At 41.2% G+C, this 24,475-nt stretch overlaps 1 protein-coding gene across 2 annotated transcripts in view; it reads left to right on the top strand.

Moving 5' to 3' along the window:
• LOC309380585 (guanine nucleotide-binding protein G(q) subunit alpha) overlaps nt 1-24,475 on the top strand; it is an 87,501-nt gene that overhangs the window by 13,737 nt on the left and 49,289 nt on the right. For both annotated transcript variants that reach the window (XM_081930734.1, XM_081930735.1), the window contains exon 2: nt 19,505-19,689. In XM_081930734.1, the coding sequence (XP_081786860.1) occupies nt 19,505-19,689 (185 nt within the window). The remainder of the gene's footprint in view (nt 1-19,504; nt 19,690-24,475) is intronic.

The following is a 24,475-nucleotide window of genomic DNA, read 5'->3' as shown; positions in this document are numbered from 1 at the left end:
GAAGGCGATTGGGCCGGATCCGTCTCCCGGGCCTTAGTTTGCCTACCCATACTCTTAATGGTCTTCTGTTAAGTTTTGAAGCATCCTCCTGATAGTTAGACATTCTTTTATTTTTTGTCAAATACATTTGCTGCACATGTGAACATCTTTCTCTTCATTTTGAATATCTTATAATTGAAAATTACCCCCAACTTTAACTCTGACACCCTTTGGAATTTTTTTAAGTGTGTCCCCGCCCCCCCCCCCGTGATTTTGAATTAGGAGTTCTCTTTCAACAGCTCAGATTTCTAACTGTATTTGCTCATTTTCTTGTTTCTGTGGTATCTGGAATAAAAAGGGTGTCAGACTGCCTTTTTCATATTTATGAAGCAATAAAAGTTTCCTTCCTCATGTTTCAAGGGCTGAGTGTCCCTTTACTGAACCGAAGTTCTGGATTACGCATCAACAGTGGAACTGGGTGCCACTTCCTGGTTGCACTATCAATCAACAGAGCAGTTTAGAAATAGTACAAAAAAAATAATACTCTGAATCTAACACCCAATTCTATGCATATCTACTTGGAAATAAACCCCAATTTTTCACTAGCACATGCTTCCAAGTAAATGAAACTATTTCAATATAATGCCTCAAAAATAATTCCAGCCATGTATTTATATATGATAAAATATAGAGTTATTTTGCAGATACCACATCTTTCTCTACTGGACTAGATGGCATACATAACAATCATAAACATGTGTATTTTTATTACCGCCTGTAGCAATAAAATCCGGTGCCTGTTAGCAAGAAGCACTGTTTGATTACTTAGCAGCTCGGACTCCAGACGTTTCCCTGGATAAGATCTGCACTGCTTCCTAAATACATTGGCAAACCTCCTCCAGCAACCCATTCCACAGCCTTGAGGTTGTTGTGGAAAAGGACCTGCTCCTCATTATCTGCTAATCTTCACTGGCAGTAGTGAGTGGATTGTAAAAGGAGAGGTGATCTCCTCAGAAGGCAGGCCCTTAAGTGTTTTAAAAATAAAATTCAACACTTGCTTTGGCCTTGAATTGCCCGTGCAGTTTCTCTAGTGCTGGTTGAGTATACTTTCACTAACAGTATAACATGGAACAGCGGCATTCTGTCTGCACCAGCCGCAATCTTTGAATTGTCTTCAGGTTAATGCACTGCAGTAATCCATCCTTGAAGTTACAACAGCAGGCTGAAGGCTAGATCTCTATCGTACAAGATAGAGCATAGTGGATATCCCACTTGTAACTGATAAAGAAATAAACATCATTGTTGTTTTGAAAAATAAGTGTTATATGTTAATGTGTGGAGTCATTGTGCTGAGCAATTTGCATATTCTTTGGGCTTTTTAGTTGGGCTTCATGTAGACCTTGTTTTGCATACTCAGTGGAAGCTTTTTAATCTGCTTTAATCTGTTGGGACAGTTTTCTTTTTCTAACATACTTACAATATAACTTCATAATTTTAAAATGGCAAACCTAAAGGAGTGATCTACCGACAGCAGCCACATCATACTGTATTCTTGGAATGTTTCCCGGTACTCTGACATTTCTTTGAAAAGAAACTGCATTTGAGGTTGAACTCCATAAATTATGGCATCTAGTATTTAGCTAGAATATTGGTAAAGCAGTTGGGCAAATAACCTCTGCTGCTTATTCATATACGTAATGGCAGTCTTGGCTCCATGTGTGGACTTCCAAAGTGGATACTTGGCAGTCAAGCAGCGTCTGTGGTCTTTATTCACTTCGTTGCTACCTTTCAAACAAGCACCACCACCGCTACACTATAGTTGGCATGAGCACGCTAGGTTTAAGCTGTTGGGGATTTTCCAGCAATCGAGACTAGTGTGCAGGTGCTAACAAATTGTCCTGAGGCCATTTGGTCCCACTATTATGGCACAAAGATCACTGCTGTTATATTCTGTTTCTGTTTACAGTATATAAATATCAACTCAATTGCTTGCCTTCATGAGACTGCTATTTTCCCACATAGATTCATACTTATTTCATGAAATTAATGCACTACTTGATAGTAAAAAAAAACCCTCAGATTGGTTTCCAAAAAACAAACAGCAAATTTAAGGAAAAAATACAGCTTTACTTTAAAACATACAAAAGTTAAAATACAAAAACAGGTAAAAAACACCACAACTTTCTAAGCATCTGGGTAGGCCTATCTAACCAGGAATGTATTTAGCAAATGCCGAAAAAGTATAGTGAAGGTGCCAGCTTGATCTCAAAAGGCAGGGAGTTCCAAAGATTAGGCACTGCTAGACTAAACAACCAAGTTCTTACAAATGGGTATTATGTGGCACCTGTAGTAGTGCTAATTCTGTTGATCAAAGCGGCTGAGTGGGCACATGTGTGGTAAGGTAATCTCCTGGGTCAGTGATATGAAAGAGCACCTGCTGTTCATAGCCAAAAGGTTCTGTACAAGAAAGTTCCAGTTACCAATTATGGCTAACATCCATTGGGAATTTGTCCTCCTTGAACTCCTTTTCTAAAGACATAGAGGCTACCTTGGCTTTGTAGCTCCCTCTCAAAGGAGACCTGCCTTGCCCTGCTCACTTGCTGCTCTCTGCTTAGTGAAAACATTCCTTTTTAGGAAGTCTTTTGTGCCTTTAAATGTATTGTGTTCTGATAAAAACTGCTTTAATTGAATTGGTTTTAGGGGTAAAGTTTTTATTTGGCTGTGTCAACTTTTTATGGTAGTTTTGCATTTTTATTTTTGTACGATATTAATTCTTATTTATTGATAGCCTTGGACTCCGAAGAAAGTTAAAAATGTTTTAAATAAATAATTTTGACAGAAACCACATTCTGTGGTGAATTATGGTGGATTCCATAAAATAATTGTGCAAAAGTTGGTACATTGCCCACAAAATCATTTCATTGGTCATGCCCTGAGATCTAATAAAAGAAAGAAAATGAAAATGCTATCTGTATCCACTTGTTTCACACAGTTCATATTTTTCTTAACTGCTATAATTTCATCTGTGTCTATTTAAGACAAATCTAAACACACTGATTTCACAGTATTTCATTCTGTAGGAGGATTGTTAAAAATAACAACAGGTTTCAGCGTTCTGTCATAGCACAAAGTTATCAGCAATGTTCTATCTCTTGCATCAGAAGCAGGAATCTAGACAAGGAAATGGCTGGACCATTTATGACACAGATAGGACATTATTGACAGTACAGTCCTATGCATGCCTTGGGTTCAATGGGTAAGTGGGTAAGTAGGTTTAGGATTGTATCATGAAGGAGAACAGAGAGATTAAAGAGAACTTGAATGACTTATTTGCATCAACCTTCACTATAGAAGATGTCAGACTGATACTAAAACAAGAACCATTTCTTTCTCGGAGGATATCTGAGGAACTAAGACAAATAGAGACGACCAGAAAAATGGTTCTAAGACTGATTATTAAATTAGAAATTAACCAGTCACCAGGTCTAGATAACATACACCTTAGAGTTCTTAAATTCAAATGTGAAATTGTGGATTCCCTCCACGTTACAATTGGCCTCTGTGGAAGATGGTCAAAACAAAAGCTGTATTTAAAGGGGGATCCGTAAAATAGCAGGCATGTTCGCCTGTCCCAGGTAAGTTTGGTGGGGAACATAAAGCTCCTGGGTTAAAAAAAAAAATGGGTGGGGGGAGGAATACGTAATGGGGTCCAGCCAGATACCTTGGTGTAGTTCAGTGCTGTGGATAGAATGTCTTGGAAATGATAGAGTCCAGAACCTCTGCTGAAGAAGTGGGTGGTTTGAGGATTTTGCATATTTTGGGGTTACTCACTGAGAAGGCAGAGTGGGTGCCGCTGTGGTCTAAAACCACTGAGCCTCTTGGGCTTGCCAACTGGAAGCTTGGCAGTTTGAATCCACACGATAGGGTGAGCTCCCGTTGCTCTGTCCCAGCTTCTGCCAACCTAGCAGTTCGAAAGCATAACATATACAAGTGGATAAATAGGTACCACTGCAGCGAGAAGGTTAACAGTGTTAACATGCACTCTGGCACTCGTCACAGTGTCCCGTTGTGCCAGTAGCGGCTTAGTCATGCTTGCCACATGACTCAGAAAACTGTGGACAAACACTGCACGAAGTTGTTACAGTAAGTGCTGTGCTTCAAATTATATATATATATATATATATATATATATATATATATATATATATATATGCATGCGCAACACTAATATCTCACAACAAATGAAACTGATCTGTTGAAAACACAACTTGAAAAATGCACATATTTTTGGAAACTAAGATATATATATATATATTCGGAAGCTGAAAAACGTTCGACTCACAAGGCATTTGGGATCCAAGGTATGACTGTAATAAAATCATAGAGTTTGAAGGTACTCCAGTGGTTATCTATTCCAACCCTGTAGAATGCAGGAATCCAGGATAGATGGTTACCCAAACTCTGCTTTAAAAAATATCCTAGCTTGTTCTGAAACTGGTAACCATGGTTTCCCTGTTCACACAAAATGGTGAACTTTGGTTAATTTGAACAGCGGTTGGCAAACTTTTGGGGCCGTTGGACACACTTGCAAACTGGAGAAGTTGCCATGGGCATAACACACAGGGACAACCTAGTTTCGAGGGCAGGCAGGTGACCCTTTGAGCATCAGGAAAGGCCACTGCAGGCAGATTTGTGCCCATGGGTGCCATGTTCGTGACTTCTGAATTAGAGGGCTTCAATTGGATTGCTCATGCAACAAAGAGAGGGGCAAAAGGGGCTTCAATGTGCACTCACAAAGCTTGTTCCCAGGTTGAAACTTAACACTGGAGGCAATATTTCTCACTAGACGTCTTCCTTTTGTTTTTCAAATTGAGATTTTCTTTTTAGTCTTTATTAAAGCCATTCATTCTAAAAAAAAAAAAAAACTGTGTCAAAATTGCACAGCTATTACATATGCTTACTAGTCCCCTGTCTGTCATTAGCTAATGCTGCTTATACATGACAGTCGAGCCATCACAGATCACACCATGTTCCAAACTAGAAATTGGCTACAAGCTCACATAGCAGAAAATAACTTGCATGCAGGACAGATGATTCAAGAAAGTGAACAGATTACAGATCAAGGAATTAAGCACCCTGAAAACATCTGTCCGTTTTACAAATGGGCATACCAAGACTCTGTGATTTAATTGACCAACGTCACTCAAATGCTAAGTCCTTTGGTTTGGTTTACTATAACCAGAGTCCATCCAGGAAAATCCATGGCAAAACAGAAAGCCAGTCAAGAGCAGACAGACAGTAGGAGGCATCAGACTGATGCCCCAGGGCTGAGAAACTGGGAATTTGCCATCATCAGGATGAGTCTGATCCGGTGCTGCTACTGGTCTGCTCCTGCCACTCCAAGTGCTGCTGCTCTGTGCTGGACCACTCTGGTCTCGAGGAGAGCAGACAAATGAACCAGAGAGAGGCTCCAAGGGGAAATCCCACTACCTTGCCAGCTGAGTAGCTGGCATGAGACTGTCCCTAAGCCCTTCGTATCGCTACAAGTCCCAAGATATTCTCCTGCCTTTCTTATTCTTCATTCTGTTATTGCTGTTTGCCACCATTCTGTTTCCACAGCAGGACAGAGTGGGCGGAAATGTATGAGATCTCTGACAACTAGCTTAGTTACTCACCTGCTGCTCACAGGGACTGGAGGTTTCAAGGCAGAGAGGTGGCTATTTTGAATTCTGCACTTGCATTACCGTTTGTGCTTTCCCTGCTCAGTAAGCATGCATGTTCAGTGTATTTATCTACCTTGCCATTCTTAGCCAGTAAAAAGCAGCAGTTGGCATTCTAGGAGCAGAAAGAGGCAGCAGGTGTGATCAAGGGGGAAAGCGGGATGAAAGAGCAGTTTATTTGCACATTTTGTTCTTGGAAGGGCATATTCAGAATTGTAATGTAATGTAATCTTCAGAAATATAAACAAGAGACAACAGAGTAAATCAGTGCACAGTTTTCAATGTTTGTCAGTACTGAAGAAAACAGCTTCCTTCCCATCTCTTTTTCCTGTTTGGAGAATCAAGATGATGATTTACAGAAGAAAGAAAAGGAATTATTTGAATAAGAAAAGAAGTGCAGTTGTGTTTTTATTGTACTTCCCCTATGAGTGGATGAAAATGAACACCCAATTTACTTCCTTTAAAAAAAATGAAAATTACAATATGTAATTTGTAGCATGTGGCTTCAACACTTTTTTATGGGGCTACGAAATGTCCAGTCAAACCACCACCAATCTAATATTGCCTCTGTAAGAGACATCTGTTTTGTAGCAGAGGTCACCCTGGGTGGAATGGTCAGCTATCTGTTCTCCCCTTCTCTCTCTATATATATTTAAATAAATATATAAATGAATGAATGAATCAGCAATCAACTACTTCCGGCTTACTTCCCTACTTCCTGTTTCTTATGTCCTCTTCTGTTTCTTATGTTCCCATTATATATAGTTAATGGGAGCTTATTAAGATAAGGGTTGCTTTGCATCCCCAAATAATTGTTCCTGAAAAATAAAAATGTGCAGCTAGAATATCTTCCAGCTGCTTTCTGTCTTTGCAGCAAGTCCAGCATTTCTTATTTAGTAATACACTTATGTATATACTGCTGTATTACAAATATATACAGTATACTCTTTCTGAACTTTTAGCATTTCTTCCTGAATCAAACAAGCAGTGGCAGGGTTCTTTTTTGTTGTTGTTCAAGTCCTCTTTGTAGTAGTACCAGCTAGCCTTTAAAATCAGGATGTTATTGGATGCCCAATAACAATTAAAAATTATTGCAGAGGAGGCCCTTATTACCAGCTACGTATTTGCTCACATGGCAACAATTCCTAACATTGGGCATTTCATGCTTTTGTTCTGAACATCTAAGGTGTAATCTGTATAACTTGGAAGTTCTCTCTGTATTTTAATGTAGTAGGTTTTTTAAAAACAACAATGAAGCAGGTAGTGTAGCCTTTCAGGTTTGACATTACCAGGACTCCAGGACTCTGTCTGGAATTGCATATTGATGGGAGAAGCATCTAGGATATTTTGGTAGCCTGTGTACTGAGATAACTTTTGTACCTTATCTGCAGTGATGGATACATGAATCAGTAGCTACGAAGATATGCAGCACGTATCCACACTGATGCTATCAAAGGTTTTAGCCCCCTGGAATCTTTGGGAGAAAAAGAAGCAACTGAGATGTGTTTAGTACTCTCTATACCTTCTTTGGTTTGTCTCATGTGCATCTCTTAAGTAGCTGTAACCAGCTTTAGCATGAGGAAGGGCAGCTCAGATCAGCAGCGTTATTGGCCGAGATCATTGTGCAATATTGGTGGTGCCTTGAAATTGCCTGCCCTGCTCTCCCTTGCGTGAGGAATGATATATTGCTGCGTATTACCGGCTCAAAATCGTTATCGCGGTCTGATTTCAAAACTGATTTTGGCCAATATATTGAAAAATCGTGCAGCGCTAAAACAAGCTATAAAATTTGTGATACTACCATGAAAAAGCAAAAATTTAGTTGGGGGAGGCAAGGGAGGGGGTTGTGGACGCCCAAATGTCCACGGACCCCTCATTCGGAACCACTAGCGTAGAAGGTATGAAATCAAGCTTGCAAGTTGGGTTGTTCACCTAACATGGCAGTATCCTTGCAGTGCTATCAGATGCAGCTCCTGCAATGCTGAGGACCAAGACCCTCCAGCCAACAACAACAAGGTCTTAGAGTTGCTCATATCGGCAAAAAGTTTGTATCAGGTCCAGGAGTATTGCTTGAGTTACTCTGACCTGTAGGTGGAGGAGACTTCCTTCAGTAGTATAAGTAGCCTCTTCAGTTTCCTCCTGACCACATGTTTGGGGCAGAATATGTGTGTGTAACTTGGGTTCTTTAGGAGGAAGGGTAGGATATAAATGAAATAAATAAATAAATAAATAGTAAGTAACATCCAGGACTAATCCTTATTACTCAGCTCACCATTTGAGGGTCAAGTCCTGACAAATATCCCAGCTCTGTTCAACTGTGTGCTCTTGTTTTGAATAGGAAAGATATTAAAAATGGAGCCTTCTCTCATTTTATGCCTTTTCATACCCATGAAAAGTTTTACATTCTTTGTGTAAATGTTGCCTGACAGAGGTTTGCAGGGAAGTTTTTGCTCTGCAGTATCTAGAGCTCAAGACACAACTGTATCTTGTTTGTTTATTAATCAGTAGAATGTTAATGGTAACATTTTGGATCTATGATTTTATAGGGTGGTATGCAACTAACTTTTACTCAAAGTAACCCCATTGAAATTAATGAACACTAGTAACTCAGGTTAATTTATTTCAGTGAGTTGATTGAGTAAAAGCTTAGCTGAATAGCACCCAAAGGGTCAGAGGTAAACCTGGGTCACCTGAACAGGTAACTTAATGGTTTAGGGTTTGTTTTTTTACAAGAATATCACATTAGAGATAGTATTGTAAAGCTTGGAGAGGTGATGGGAAAATGTGAGGCCTTCTGGGGAAGCAGGTCCTGTGAACAAGAAAAAACTTAAATATTAGAACAACGCTGAAGTTTTTTCTAAAACTGCATTGCTGTGGATGTAGTTCCTCAGTAATTGCTTCAAATGATACAAACTAAATGGAAACTGAATTGTGGAAAAAGACACACTTTGGGGAATAAAGTTATTACTGAAGGTAAGCTGAGCCTTATGAAAGAACCTGTGACAGTGATATGTTGCGCAATTTCAGTGTCCCACCAAGTATTAAATTGAACCTTCCCAAGGGAATAGGAATGACATTTGGTGATCACCTGAAGTTGTTTTACACAGAGCCTGGGGATTATATTAAATCTTCATAGGAAAGATTCTTGTTCTTGCCTTTCATGATGCTAAGTTTCCCTTCTGGTCAGTTACTGGAGTCTTGCAAAGAATAGTGCAAGTTGGTCTGATCCAGCACTGCATGCTCAGGATCACACCGCAGTGATTAGTTGTGCTTTAACTGAAGGAAGAAAGTTTTAGCATATGCTCCTATTTTACTGATTTGAAACACGCTGGTAGGTTTTCTATAAAATTTTGAATTGGACTGTTTTATGTGATTTAAGCCCCTCCTTTTTTTGGTTGTGGGGAAATAGGGCATTAGGCTAATTTTATTTGGTTGGAAGGATAGTTGAATTAGGATAATTTGCATTGCTTTTGGAATTTTTTTCTGATGACATTCCTCCCAGTTCATACACACCAGCAAAGTGGATTTGAGCTTCTCTATTATATATTTTAATAGGCTTCTGCTGGTCTGACTGAGAATGTCGAAACCAATCTCCAGAAGATCTGCATCCTGTTCAGTTTTATGTGACAGTTTTAAGTGCCCCCCCCCAAACAATAAATAGTTCCACTATTTAATGCAAAATTAACTTACATTGGCCTCTATCTTTGGTTGGGACTGATTTTATTCCTTGTTTAGTGGCTTGAGTCCAAACTCTGTGTTCATTTGTATGGCTTTTAGTGTTAGGAATGCAAGGCCTCACATTTTGTTTCTTAATGCAGAGATGGGTATTTAATAACATTGTGTACACTAAGACGGAAGCACTGAGGCATCCTTCAAAGGTGTGAAACTCTTTAATTTAGTTGGTTAGTATATTTGCAGCAAACTTCCTTTTAAAAAAATACTTTTATTAAATTCCCCCATAAAATTACACATAAAATTCCAATACATTCTAAAAAGAAATTTATTTTCTATTTTTGACTTCCCAACCCATTTTCCGTTATGTTATCCTTACCCCCTCTTTGCTGCATCCTATCTTCTCTCTTCTTTTTATCATAATCAGAGCACATTAGTCTCCAATTATTTCCGTTGCTCATAACTCAACCTGTTCGCGGATTCTTCATGTTGTAATATTTCTTCAAATAGTCTGAAAGGGGCTTCCCTTTAGTAAGACAATCTTACTAAAGCCGTTAGCTTTGCTGATTCAACATAGTCCATTACTTTGCTTATCCATTGTTCTTTAGTAGGAACTTCTTCATCTTTCCATTTCTAAGCGTAAAGATTCCTAGCTGCTATATATTTGTAGCAAACTTCCAATGTATTCTGAGAAACATCTGTAGGTCCTCGGTGTCTCCTGTCCAGGCAGTGCTCATTGCCAGACATATTGCATGTTCAGATACACCCATTCCCCACAATTAATGTATGTCAACTTCTATTTTGCTGGTACTGTACTTTATTTGAAGCCAGTCATATGCATTGTCCTACTTACGTTAAGTTGCATTATAAATTGCTTTCCAATAAGAACTGTTAGAGCTTAACTCTACTAGTTCAAGATAATCTGTTGTGGTCCTTTTCCATGTGCTACTTCCATCAGACCTACTAAGATCATCTACAAAGGAGGGGACCTTCTCAGGAGTGGCATCTAGTTATGGAATGCCCTCCCTAAAGAGATTCTTTTGGTGCCAACATTGCTAAGGCTTAGGCGAAAACTTTCAGACTTACCCAAGCATTTTAATAGATCTTGGTTTTAGTCTGTTTTAAAATTTAGGGAGGTATGAAAATGTTTTAAATAAGTAAGGACTCTCTTCTCTATTGCTTTTTGTGTCTCAGACCCAGGTTGGATCCAGAATAGTCATGCTTTGAGTAGCCCTACTGAAATAGTAGGTCTTGCTTACATCAGTGCCATCAACAAATGTGCTTTCCTCTTCTTCATTGTTGTAATTATATTTTGACCAACTTTTACTTCGAAGGAGGAGGAGGAGGTGGAGATGGAGGTGGTGGTGGTTTTGGGGGAGGAAATGGATAGGTCATAACAAGTTATGGCTATGTTTAGACCAATTGAAATCAGTAGGGCTTGTCTTAGCATGAATAAATTTGGCTCTAACCCTATACATAAATGAAACAAAACATTGACTTTAAAGAAAGTTGTGGCATATGTCACCTGACATGTCATATTCAGGTATATGGTTTGCTGCATAATTTTATCCAGTTTTGCATTTGTAATGCACAGTTCGTACTTTGTATTCCTAATTATGAACTTGAACGAGTGAATAAGTTAATCAACAACTCATTTATCTATCATTCATCTTTAAGTATATGAGCCGCAGCCTGCTAGAAACTAATTTCTGATGATCTTTGGACAGAAGCGTAGCTAGGGCTTTTGCCGCCTGGGGCAGTCACTGAGTCACTCTCACTCTTTCTCATCCAGGAGTCTTGCCATGGTCCTCCCCTCTGCTCCAACTGTCCTTCCCTCCCCACCCACCCCCGCTTCCCAAAGGGTGGGAAGGAACTCAGTTCCTGTCACCTCTTCTTTGCTTTACTTAATGACCCATCATGTTATTTGTTCCTCTTGCTTCAAACACAAACAGAGCTCAAGCACCTATTCCTGTCAGGCAAGAGAACCCCAAAATAGTGCAAAGCAGGAGCAATAAGGGAGAATATAATCTCTCATACTTGCATGCTGTTTCTGTGGACACCTATAATACTGCTCAAGTACGGTGGATTTAGGTGGTGTCATAGGTGCCCCTCCCCCGCACCTACAACAAGCCCTGTCGGGCATTCTTGTGGCCCGCTGTAGGCGTGGGAAAGCCCAGTGGGACTCGTCGCAGGTGTGGGAAGGCCTGGCAAGGCCTAGCTCCTCAAAGTTGGGGGGGGGGGCTTAGCCCCATCCCATTTTTTGGGGGGGGGGGCTGAGGTGTCCTCAGCTATAGGGAGTTGGCGCCTATGGGTGGTATGGTCACATGAGGGCTGCCATTTTAAACCTTCCCAAATCTAGGTAAGTACTTCACAAAATTCCACGTTTAAAAAAATCCCCAAACTGCATTAGAAGAGATTTTCCTTTGTGTTCTTCTAAGTCCCACCAGTCCCTTTTAGCCTGAAAGGTTCTATGCTTAGGCAGGAAAAACCAGTTGCACCAATATAAGATGGGGGACACTTGGCTTACCAGCAATACATGATTCAAAGGATCTAAGGGGCTTAGTAGACCACAACATGAGTCAACAATGTGATGCTACAGCAAAAAAAAAAGCTCATGCTATTCCAGGCTGCATCAACAGAAGTCTAGTTTCTAGATCAAGTCCCACTCTATTCTGCCTTGGTCAGACCACACCTGGGGTATTGTGTCCCGTTCTGGGCACCACAATCTAAGAAGGGTGTTGACAAGCTGGAATGCGTGCAAAAGAGGGCAACAAAGATGATCAAGGATCTGGAAAGCAAGTCTTATGAGGAATGGTTGTGTATAACTTTGGCTAAGATACTTTGGTTATAATAAGAGGCTACATCCAAGTAAATCCTACTTACTGCAGACCCTTTGAAATTAATGCTTGGATTTTTAATTCATTTTAGTGAGTGCTCTGAATAGGACTAGCATCAGAGGCAACCGTGTGTGGGGGGGGTGTAAATTTACATGGGGGGGGGCAAACTAGGGCTGAGAACAAATGTAAAAAGGATGGGACAGCTGCATATTCCTGCATTGTAGGGGGTTGAACTAGATTATCCTCATCAGGGTCCCTTCCCACTCTTCAGTACTATAATTCTTTGAGAAAGGAAAACCTCTCCCCAAAGGTGTCTTTCCAGGTTGAGGAAGGATTTAAAGCAAGGCCAGAGTTAAGCAGAGAGATGTGGAAAGGTGGGAGGGGGCAGAGAGAGGGAGAAAAGTGAATACAGGAGTGTAGGTACTGTATTTTTCGCTCTATAAGACACGCCAGACCACAAGACGCACCTAGTTTTTGGAGGAGAAAAAGAAGAAAAAAAATATTTTGAATCCCAGAAGCCAGAACAGCAAGAGGGATCGCTGTGCAGCGAAAGCAGCAATCCCTCTTGCTGTTCTGGCTTCTGGGATAGCTGCGCAGTCTGCATTTACTCCATAAGACGCACACACATTTCCCCTTACTTTTCAGGAGGGGAAAAGTGAGTCTTATAGAGCAAAAAATACGGTACTTAAGAGCTGCAGAGTGCAGTTGCAGCCAAGAGAGTGTAGTTGCAGCTCCAGGGCCTGAGCGGGTTCAGGGGGTGGCACGGGCACACCCTCTGCCACCAATGGAGAGGGAAGGTGAGGGAGGGGGGAAAGGAAGAGCCGTTCAGCATGGCGCCCCCCCTCGCTGTGCAGCCCTGGGGGAACTTGGGGTGGACCACTCCTCCCACCCCCCTTCCTCCGCCAGTGTCTTTGGACCAGGGATTATCCAAGAAACCTTGAAATGTCCGAGATCAAAACAATATGGGCATTCCAAAGCATATGCTGTATTCCAGGTGCCTCTTTATGACTGTTAATATGCCCCTGATTTATATGTATTTTAATGCATATCTGGAACAATAGGGTTGCCTGTGTGCAATGGCTGTTTCCATGAAATCACAAGAATCTATTGTTAAAATGGCAGCGCCTCAAAAATAGTGAAACTTTAATACCATCAGCAAGAATAAAACTCCACCTTGAAATTAGGAGTAAAGAAGAATAGATCAGAAATGAGATTGCCACCCGGGGTTTTGTGTCGATTTGACATTTTTATTCAGTTGTTTTTTAAAAAAAAGTTGGCACATGACCATATTTGAAAGGAAGGAAGAAAAGAAATGCATAATGAAGGGAAGGAAATGTGAAAAAATTATTATCCAGGATTTACGGTACTTTTACTACAGTTCTTGGTCATCTGTGGGGCTGTGCAATAAATCGCCATATTGTTGAATACTGGTATTGAAATAACATCGTGATAAGTGCTTCCACGAGGCAATATGCCAGTGAACAAAAGGTGGAGCCGTAACAGCTTCCTGGGGGCAGCTCAGCTGAACGGATACTTTACAGATAATTTGCAGGCACTGTCTCTCCCTCCTTCCTCCTAACCAATAAGAAAAGTAGATAAGCCCTCACACAAACCAGCAAACTGTTTCAGCTTCACCCCTATCTTTCCACTTAGAGGTCAGCTAATTATGCAGAGCTTGCTAACAATAGACAATCAGAGATCCAGCAGCAAAGAATGTAATAAAAAAAACCCCTCACACTCATTCCCACTGTCAAAAAAAGAGGGGAAAGAGTTTTTATTTGTATTTTCTGTTGGTGTTTATGTTGTTGGTTCCCCCTAAATAGCTTTCCTCCATATTAAAAAGGAAGAGTTTAAAAATATATATATTAAAGGAGACTATCTTTTTGCTAGCTTGCCCTCCCTCTGATAAAAAAGGAGAGATTGGTGGGATGAGGGCTTTGGGGGAGACTTCTGTGGTGGGCGGGAATGGAGGGGAGAAGATGTAGCTGGCTGTCTTATGGGAGGCTGGGTACTATGAGAATGATGGGGAGGGTGTTTTTCAATAAGCAGTGCAGGTAAATACATGTCTACTTGCAAGCAAGCCCTACTGAATTCAATGAGGCTTACTCCCAGGAAAGTAGAAGTAAGTTTAGTTGAACTCAGTGGGGCTTTTGCATGCACAGATTCCACTCAGACCTCTGAGTGGGGAAGCAGATGCAACTTGACTAGTAAATCACTTAAAATACTCTTAAATTAGTTGAAAATATATTCAATATATTATACGAAAGATTATTTAATATTTTTATTAATTGTACTTCTTCCTTACATTTTAAGGCCCTCCACCGCCACAGGGAGCCTTGTCAAGCGCAGCACACCCTTCACCGCTGCAGGGATGTGCAGTGTGATCCTCCGTCACTGGGGGGGGGGCCACAACAAAGTCCTCTGCTGCTGCGGGGAAGCATGGTGCACCCTCTGCCACCATGGGGAGGTGTGTCAAGGCTCTCTGCTGCTGCGAGGAAGTGCGGCGGGACCCTCTTCTGCCGCGGGAAAGTGTGGTGCATGCTCTGCAGCTGCAGGGAGGTACAGTGGTATTCTCTGCTGCTGTGGGGAAGCATGGCACATCCTCCGCTGCCACGGGAAGCCACGGCAATGCCTTCTGCTGCTGTGGGGAAGTGTGGCTAGGCTCTCTTCCGCTGTGGTATGACAGGACCCCTTCTGCCACAGGGAGGCGCTGCAAGGCCCTCTGCAGCTGCAGTGAAGTGTGGCACACTCTCCGCCACTGTGGGGAGGCGCAGCAAGGGCTTCTGCTTGAAGTGCTGCACACCCTCTGCCACCTGGGGAGGTGCGGCAAGACCCTCTGTATCCTCCTTCGCCTTGGGGAGATACGACGGGATTCTTTGTTGCTGTTGGGAGGCCAGCAAGGTCTTCCACCGCCGCAGATATATATCGTGATATATCGAGATATCGTGATGTTTAGCTGGTGTAATATTGTGATGTTGAAAACCAGATATCCCCCAGCTCTAGTCATCTGTATCATCCTGCAAATGTCAAATAGGATTGTATCACACATCAGGTGTAGAAGTGTAATGATATGTTTGTCTGTATGCATCCTAATATTTTTTTAAACAATGATACATACATGGCATATTGGCATACTGATTAAGCTTAGCACGAGCAGATGTGTTCACAAATGCGAATTTCAAGCCATTTGAAACCTCAGAGCCATTTCTTAGAAAATATTTGTGTATTTAGGTAAATGCCAGAGTGCAAGATACATATATAATACATCAAATATTAGACAGACTTGTATTTAAACTTTGCATATTTACACTTCAAGTAGACATGAACAAGGAAGTACCAAAAAATCCATTCATGTGTATTTTATAAGGATTTCCACGTATGTCTGATGCACACACTGTATATTCTATATGCAGAATTCTAAACATATTGTAGAAAACTGCTCACTTCTTTAAATTCCTTCTTGAAGTTAGTTTAGAATCACTGCTGCAATTGACCACAGGTTGTGATTCATGCTCTGTTTTTAAACCTATGCTTACTTATTATTTTTGATGCACCTGCTTCTATGTTTTATTAAGTACAGTGGTGCCTCGCAAGACGAAATTAATTCGTTCCGCAAGTCTTTTCGTCTTGCGAGTTTTTCGTCTTGCGAAGCACGGTTTCCCATAGGAATGCATTAAAAATCAATTAATGCGTTCCTATGGAAACCGCCTTCAGACCAGGTCCGGGGACAGTCTGTCCCCCGACCTCTTCTGAAGGCTGGCGGGGGGCGAAAGTCTTTGCTTCCCCCCGCCTGCCTTCCCGGGACAGTGGAGACTTCTTCACTGTCCCGGGGCGATTTTAAAATGCTGGCGGGCGGCAAGCGAAGCAAGCCCATAGGGAAATTCGTTTTGCGAAGCGCCTCCAAAACGGAAAACCCTTTCGTCTAGCGGGTTTTTCGTCTTGCGAGGCGTTCGTTTTGCGGGGCACCACTGTATTGGAAAAATAGCCAAGTGAACTCCTAGGAAATCTGTTTCTTGTGAGGTTATAGCTCTTCTAGGCCCCACTTTGCTCATAAACAGAGACACTTTCAGAGGAGACTGATCGCACAATAAAAATATATTGTACCGAAAGCTATTTAGGAATGAGTGCTGCCTCTTCTCTTCCCCTCCCCAAAGTGAAGCACAGATCTCCTTTTCTGTTTTTATTGCACGAATTCCAGGGACCTTATAAATAGGAATTTAGTGTATACTTTTGGGTCATAATCAGCTACAGTGGTACCTCTGGATGCGAACTGGATCCGTTCCAGAGCCCTGTTCGCATCCTGAAGTGAATGCAACCCGCGACTGCGGGTCATGATTCGCTGCTTCCGCACATGGGCGTGATGTCATTTTCAGCGTCTGCGCATGCGCGAGCGACGAAACCTGGAAGTAACACGCTCCGTTACTTCCAGGACACTGCGGAGCGCAACACAAAAATGCTCAACCCGAAGCTACTTCAACCCGAGGTATGACTGTCCATTTTTCAAAAATTGATATTTATTCCTCAAGTGGCTCGCTGATAGGTGTCTTAACAGGTAACAGATTTGGCTGTAATGTCTTGGTGAGTTACAGGACATATAACAGAGAGCCATATAACTCATTACAGTGGTACCTCTTGTTACATACTTAATCTGTTCCGGAGGTCCGTTTGTAACCGGAAACCGCTCGTAACATGAGGCGCGCTTTCTCTAATGGCGCCTCCGGCTGCTGCTGCGCCATGGAAGGGCAACTTCCTCTCGCATCCTGGGGCAAAGTTCACAACAAGGGGCATCTACTTCTGGGTTAGTGGAGCGCATAACCCGAAGCATTTGTAAGGAGGGCGGTACGTAACACGAGGTATCACTGTACATGTGCCTAGTGACACTCTTCAATTTTCTCCTCTGAAAGACTGCCCCCCTTCCCAGTTCTTCTGTACTGCTAATTATTTTAGAAGCACAGAAGGATTTCAGAGCTGTGCATAACAGAGTGTTAGGGGGAGGTTGCTGAATGTGAAGCTCATGACCTTTGTTTTAGGTCACTGATCATTCCTTCTAATTGCAAACTTGGGGTTTGGAAATCAAAAGGGTGCACCCCAAAATAAGAATATGCTTTCTATATACTTGGGGATTCCCTTGGTAAAAGAGAAGTATGGAAGCTAGTAAACATAAAAAGCGCCCAGAAAGAAATCACAAAGATGCAGGTTACTGGTCTTTCCTCTTGCCCTACTGGTATTGGGGGGAGAGACACCCAGAAGTGACCCGAATTGATATTCAGAAGATTATGCTATTAATTAAGAAAACGAAAATTCTCTTTATATAAGATGCTCTGCTTATATAACCTTAACAGGAAGTAGCCAGAGTGATTCCTTTGTGCAGCAAGGGGGTTGATATCAAAAGGAACAGTTAGGCAAAGGAAGGAAAGGGGCCTTCCTGTTGAGTCAATATTTGGAAGTTCATATTACCTCTGGAGAGGAAGATGCAGAAAGGATTGTCATCACCTTCTTCCAGGAACTGTCATCTCCAAAGGAGCAGGACTAATACCAGTAGATGGGGGAAAGATGATAAAATATTAATTCCAGAAATAAGTGCAGTTCAGAGGAGGGAACAGGATGCGACCAGTTATTTGGAGTGAAGCCCATCAATTACTGTGGAGACCCGTGCAGCCGAGCTGCCATTTTCTGGTGTACATACCGTACAGCTTTTAGAGAGTCAGAGGAAGTATTTGAAGAGTTCCAAATTCAGTCACATTCAGGGGTTCCTGCCAATTTAAAAAAAATACAATTCTTTTAAATCTGCCTTGCAAGTTTGTATGTACACATTTTTGTGCGTGCTTTCTCCTCCCACACACCCCTCACATTTTGGCTATTATTCCATACATGGAAACTCAAATATATTATACTCCACTGTTCCTCAACCTTGGATCCCCAGCAGTTATTGGACTACAATTCCCATCATCCCTGACCATTGGTGAAACTGGCTGGAAATGATGGGAGTTGTATTCCAACAGCATCTGGCAACCCAGGGTTCAGTTAACACGTATTCTTATAGTGCTAAGTGTCATGTTGTTAAAAACTATATAGGAGGTAAGATTTAACCAGTAACTTCCACATGAAATTTCCCATATGCTAAGCTTTGCACCAGAGGCCCTTCTTTGGCTTCCACTTCTATCAGAAATAGGCTGACGGCTACTGAGGAAAGAACCTTCTCAGTCTGATCACTGCGCTGAATGGTATAAATCTTAAGACTTATTTATTCACTCAGATATTCAATTTATTTTTTTAGCTGCTGATTTTTTTGTTTTTGTTTTTTGTGTTGGGATTGTATGATGTTCTGCTGTTTCTTTTTAAAGCAAATGTTTGATAATGATTTTTTAAAAAAATTGTTGCACTTCTTTGAAAACCCCAGGATGGTGTCAGGATCTGGAAGTTCAAGTGTCTCATCCTTCCTAATTCTTGAAGTTGTCCAGTATTTTATAAAATAGACACTTTGCATCTTTTCTCAGCTTTCAGGGAATACTGTGCCACATACAATGTGTGTGTTTGTCGTGGAGGAAATGCAAAGCTTCACAAGTGACCTTATTTTCTAAATAATTCAGGAATTTCAATTTAGTAAAACCTCAAAACCAAATTCGAGAAGTTTGAAAATTGCTAGGAGAGGATAATGAATATAATATATTTTTAAATGATTTTGGATCTGAAACTGGGTTTCATAAGTAAGTACTGTGTCATAATACTACCTAGCTGATGTAGCTAATTGCTTGAATATTGATGGATGGTAATGTTGTGCAGTGGCAAGGAAATATATTAGTCAATCTAGTTCTTACATTGTGTGTAAAAGTGTTTAATCATAAGTTTATTGTGTCTATGCATTTTCAAGCAGTGATTGAGGAATAACAATAACAACAACAACAGTGTTAGAGTTGAATTAATACATGAACCCAAAACGGTTGCACAGTGGTACCTCGGGTTAAGAACTTAATTCGTTCCAGAGGTCCGTTCTTAACCTGAAACTGTTCTTAACCTGAAGCACCACTTTAGCTAATGGGGCCTCCTGCTGCCACTACGCCGCTGGAGCACGATTTCTGTTCTCATCCTGAAGCAAAGTTCTTAACCCGAGGTACTATTTCTGGGTTAGCGGAGTCTGTAACCTGTAGCGTCTGTAACCTGAAGCATATGTAACCCAAGGTACTACTGTAATAGGGAATAAAGTTTGCTTTAACTGGACAAATGAAGTTGTGCGACTGCTGCCTTTTCTTCAGATACTGTAGTCTAATGATGCATCTGTATTTGATTATTTTTCAGGTACAGGAGAAAGTGGCAAGAGCACATTTATCAAACAGATGAGAATCATCCATGGTTCTGGATACTCTGATGAGGACAAAAGGGGCTTCACAAAGCTTGTGTATCAGAATATATTCACAGCAATGCAGTCTATGATCAGAGCTATGGATACACTCAGAATCCCATACAGCTATGAACATAATAAGGTAAGCTGTCAGTTTAAATATGGATCAGAACTTTTTCCAGCTTTACTTTTGAAATCACATCAGATGGCTTTGACTTTGTGGATCTGCTTTAGCCATTTCTGGAGAGGGAAAAGAGTGCCATTTTTAAACACAGCACATCAGAAAACTAAGCACTGGTATTTCTCCACTTTGTCACAGAAGGTGGTAGAAAGGTATCTACAGCTGATATCCAGTATAGGTAGAGATGACTACTGTGGATGTGGTTTACCAGACCTGTTTCTCTAGCCTAGTTTAACTGTAATAGGTGATAAACCTACTTGTGCTGAACCACCACCACATTACAAGTGGGAACTATGGCAAGTATTCCTCTCTCCTAATAGAAAACTAGCAAATTAGCGACTAGGGTTCTAGCCTAGTTCTCACTGATCTGCTTGTTGTTCTATGTGGAAGGAATATCCTTGCATGGAAGAATTTTCAGTGCTGTGAGCTCACTGTTACCTGAACTGGTATAGTCAAACACAGAAATGGCTCCTCAAAGTGCAGCCGTTCTTGATGTTGTGATGTAAGAACATGATGTTGCCTCTTCTGCCTTTCCTGAGCCATGGATGGATCCTGCTTTTGTGCAGAGCGCGCTCATTGATAACTTAACTTGGATTGATGTAAAGCTGGACATAAAAATTGATTGGAATAGATGCATGGAGGGGAAACTGACTTGATTGTATTTATGCGCCTTGAAATTATGCAGCCTCTTTAACCTTGGGCTCCCAGATGTTGTTGGACTACAACTCCTGTCAGCTCCAGCTGTGCTAGGCTACACTTGGAAATGTGTTTTTGTATTATTTATAGTGCACTTGACTTGCAGACATGAACCTTCCCCTCTTGGTTCACAGCACAATATTTATACTTTAAAAAACTTCCACAGCATTTTTTTTCTGAGAGAGGTAGTAGAATCCTAATGTCAAAAGGTACTGGAGCTTTGTGTGCATATAATAGATAGGAAATTAATTTCTCTCTTCCATGTGGAAAGGTCTGAATTTGCTAACCAGCTTTGTGCAAGAATTAATGTGACTGACATTAATATGATTGTATCACAACCCTTAGGACACGTTCAGGTATCTATAGAGTTTTTTATTACATCAAAATGAAATGTGGGAGAAAAATCCAATAAGAACATATGGTTTTTCTCCAATTATCAATTTATTGAAGTTAAATGGTTATCATTTAAATTCAGGTGTCTGTTATTATACGGTTCACAAGGATTATGTAAAACTTTAAAAATCAGTACATTTTGTGATTATAGTCAATACTGTTAAGAGCCCACTATATATATTTTTTGTGCACTTGTATTTTCAAATATTTCAGTTTATTTTGTACTAGAGGACATCTAGTAGGGGATGCGGGTGGCGCTGTGGTCTAAACCACTGAGCCTCTTGGGCTTGCCAATCAGAAGGTCGGCAGTTTGAATCCCTGCCATGGGGTGAGCTCCTGTTGCTCGGTCCCAGCTCCTGCCAACCTAGCAGTTTGAAAACATGCCAAAAAGTGCAAGTAGATGAATAGGTACCGCTCTGGCGGGAAGGCAAATGGTGTTTCCTTGTGCTGCTCTGGTTTCGCCAGAAGCAGCTTAGTCATGCTGGCCACATGACCCGGAAAAACAGTCTGGGGACAAATGGCGGCTCCCTTGGCCTATAGAGCAAGATGACCACTGCAACCCCAGAGTCGTCTGCAACTGGACTTAACTGTCGGGGGTTCTTTATCTTTACCTTTTTAGAGGACATCTGGTTATTCAACACACCAGTCTTGGGGTAGGTAAGGGACAATTGAACTATTTTCATGGCTGTGTGATTTGAGCAAGTAAAAGATAATCAGAAAAAACCATAACGTTCTCCTGCTATCCAACTAAAAAAAATATACTAGTAAAGTGATGCTTCTGGACAAAAGCAAGAACACAGCTGTGTGGGTGTGGGTATGGAATTACGATGCTCTGCCATTGTTGGCTTTAGTGGAACTCTGAGTCAGTGAACACGTTTGCCATGTGGAACTCAGTTTAAATCCTTTGTCTTGGGTGCCTATGGGGCTGTCTGAGACTTCCATGTTATGCTCATGTGGATGTCCAATTTGTATGAACCAGCTTCTCTAAAAAGTGTCACCACTCTCATGGAATTTGTGGGAAGTATGTGTACACTACTGATATGGAGGCATCAGTTCACACAAATGCTGCCTTGGTGCAGGCATGGCCAGTCTGTCCAGCCTGCTCATAGAAACCGCTCCTGAGGTCACCTGAGGATGTGTGAACTAGACTTTCGATGCCACCTTAAGTTCTGAATTCCGATACTCTTTGTCCGTAGAATGACAACCATGAAGAAAGCTGTTAGGGTCTCCTGTGATCACACTAATCAAAAGCAGGACCTGAATTCACCAGGAAATGTGCTTTTGCTAAATATGTTCCGGGTGATATAAAAATGTAAATTTTACACAAAAAGTTGGCTGAACATCCTACTCTGTTGGATAAGCAGAGGCAAAGTTATCTTAAAACCATTTCCTTTCTGCATCCATGTTTCTGAATCTCCTGGAAAATACAGGAAAGGCACTACCTAATCGCTTGAATTTCATATCAGGAAATTCTATCCATGCAGAGTTTCGTTTTTGCTTTTAAAGCAGCAGGGTATTTTTAGTAAGCCACTTTGTTTTTCTCATCAGTTTCAAAAAATCTACGCTCTTTTTTAAAGATTCTGCCACTGGCTTGGATTATTGAACATTTTCAATAAAACCAGGAATGCATTGGTGTCATCTTAAATTAAATGTAAGCTTTAATTACTATAATAAATACACTCTTCCATTAATTGCAGCTTACAACTAGAACTCCTAAGTATGTTGTTGCTGTGGCTACTTTATTTTAAAAGTAAAGTTTTCATGAGTCCTATTTGCAGCAGAGTCCTATGTATGCTTCCTCTGCAGTAAATCTTGCTGTGTTCCATGGGATTTTTTCCCGAGTAAGTAGGTTTAGGATTGCAATCTTAGGGTTGTATCCAACATTAGTCATTCTTAGAATACACCCATTGGATTAATCCAAAGCTTGTTTAAAGTGAAGTGTGAATCAAGCTTGTGTTTGTATGAGGAAGGAATAGGAAACCTGTGGTCCTCCAGATGTTGCTGTATTCCAGCTCCTTTCCACCATGCAGCCAGGATCAGAGAAATTGTCAGGAATGAACCACAGGTCCATTATCCCTGATGAAGAAAGAGGTAGAATGTGACTAGTTAACTAAGGGGTGTCTAACCTTTGGCCCTTGAAATGTTGCTGGACTACATCCCTGACTATTGTCCATGTTGGTTGGGACTGACAGAATGTAAAGTCCAACACCTGGAGCACCATGGATTAGCCTCCCCTGAGTTAACTGAACACTGCTATTGGTGTTGGTGTGATGCTGGGAGAGCTGAGTGATACATGCCTTTTAGTGGAAGGATGTGACTGTTCTGATCTGCTTCGTAATCCTCATTACCAGAGGCTAAACAGAGTCTGCTGTGATATTGAAAACGGTAAAGGGGAAAGATCTGTAGCATTGCTTAAATCTGGGTCTTAATGAAGCGTACAGCTACTTTTGCCTTCTCACAGACAGCCACATTCCCCAGCGTGTTGCCTCATAGTACTTGTTCGATGTACTCGTGTTATTTCTCGTGGGACTGGAAATGGCTTATTTTATGGACATCTTCATGGTCTTGTGAGATGTTTGTTCATAAATGGATCAGGATGGAGCCAGAATTCTGCAAAGGCAATAGTTTGGTTTCCATGTGTGATCAGGAATCTATTCCTGATCATGGTGATGCATGATCACTGCACTTCACACAAAAATGGTGTATGTGCCCCTTACGTTATGCCAGTTGGAAGAAGTAGGATGGTTTTTAGCTAAATAGACCAATCAGTGCAATAACTAAAAGCACACCTTTAGGGGATCTTGCTCTCAGCATTGATTAGCTGATAAGTCCCGGGAGGGAGTCCCATTGAAGTTGTCGTCTGACACCAGTAATTAATAGGCAGCACTGCCTTTCTGGACGGGAAGAGCTTAGGATCCCTTCTGCCAGTGGGAGAGGGGACAACTGTTTTTGAACAAATTATATCACAAGCTCTTCCATTTTTAACAAAAGTGTAGCTCAGATTTGGACTAGGCTCCTTGAAGGTTATATACTGGGTATTTTCACTTTGCTGCTTTTCAAGTTGTGCGTTAATTTTGCTGCACTCTCTGTTTCTGGTTTAAGTTAGGCATGTTCACTTGGAGAAATACGGTAGCAGAAATTATACAAGACTCCTTCAAGGTCCACTTGGAACAGGAGCCTGTGGAATACTAAATAAGCCTTTTAACAGCTTTTCACACCTGCAGGGCTCATTTTCTAATCTCTCAGTCTGCACCCTGGACAGCTCATAGCTATGCAGAAGCAAAGCTGGCTTCCAGACCACCTTGTGCAGTTACTTTAATAATAGGTCTTTTGACAAAGAAAACAAAATAGAAACACATTTTTTGTGCATACATCTTAAGGAAATATGTCTCGATAAGCTACCATTTAGGGAATGGAAGTATGTGCAAGCCAGAAGTCTAGTAACTTGTAGAAGCAGTAGGTGTTTTGATGCCTAAAATATTCAGGGCTCTGTCCTCTGCCACACAGGTGCCTCCTCCTATCTAAACCTTTCATCAAGAAAACATGGGCTCTCTTTTCGGAAAATGTATGCAGCTATATCCCTATAAATCTAATCAGTTTTCATGTATGTAATTCAAACTTTGAACATGTTCTGAGAAGCCATGAGTTAGTTACCTTG

The sequence above is a fragment of the Podarcis melisellensis genome (assembly GCF_964234715.1).
Source record: "Podarcis melisellensis genome assembly, chromosome: 11".
Lineage (NCBI taxonomy): Eukaryota > Metazoa > Chordata > Lepidosauria > Squamata > Lacertidae > Podarcis > Podarcis melisellensis.
Note: the sequence above shows the minus strand (reverse complement) of the source record. Positions and strands in the feature narration are given on the sequence as shown.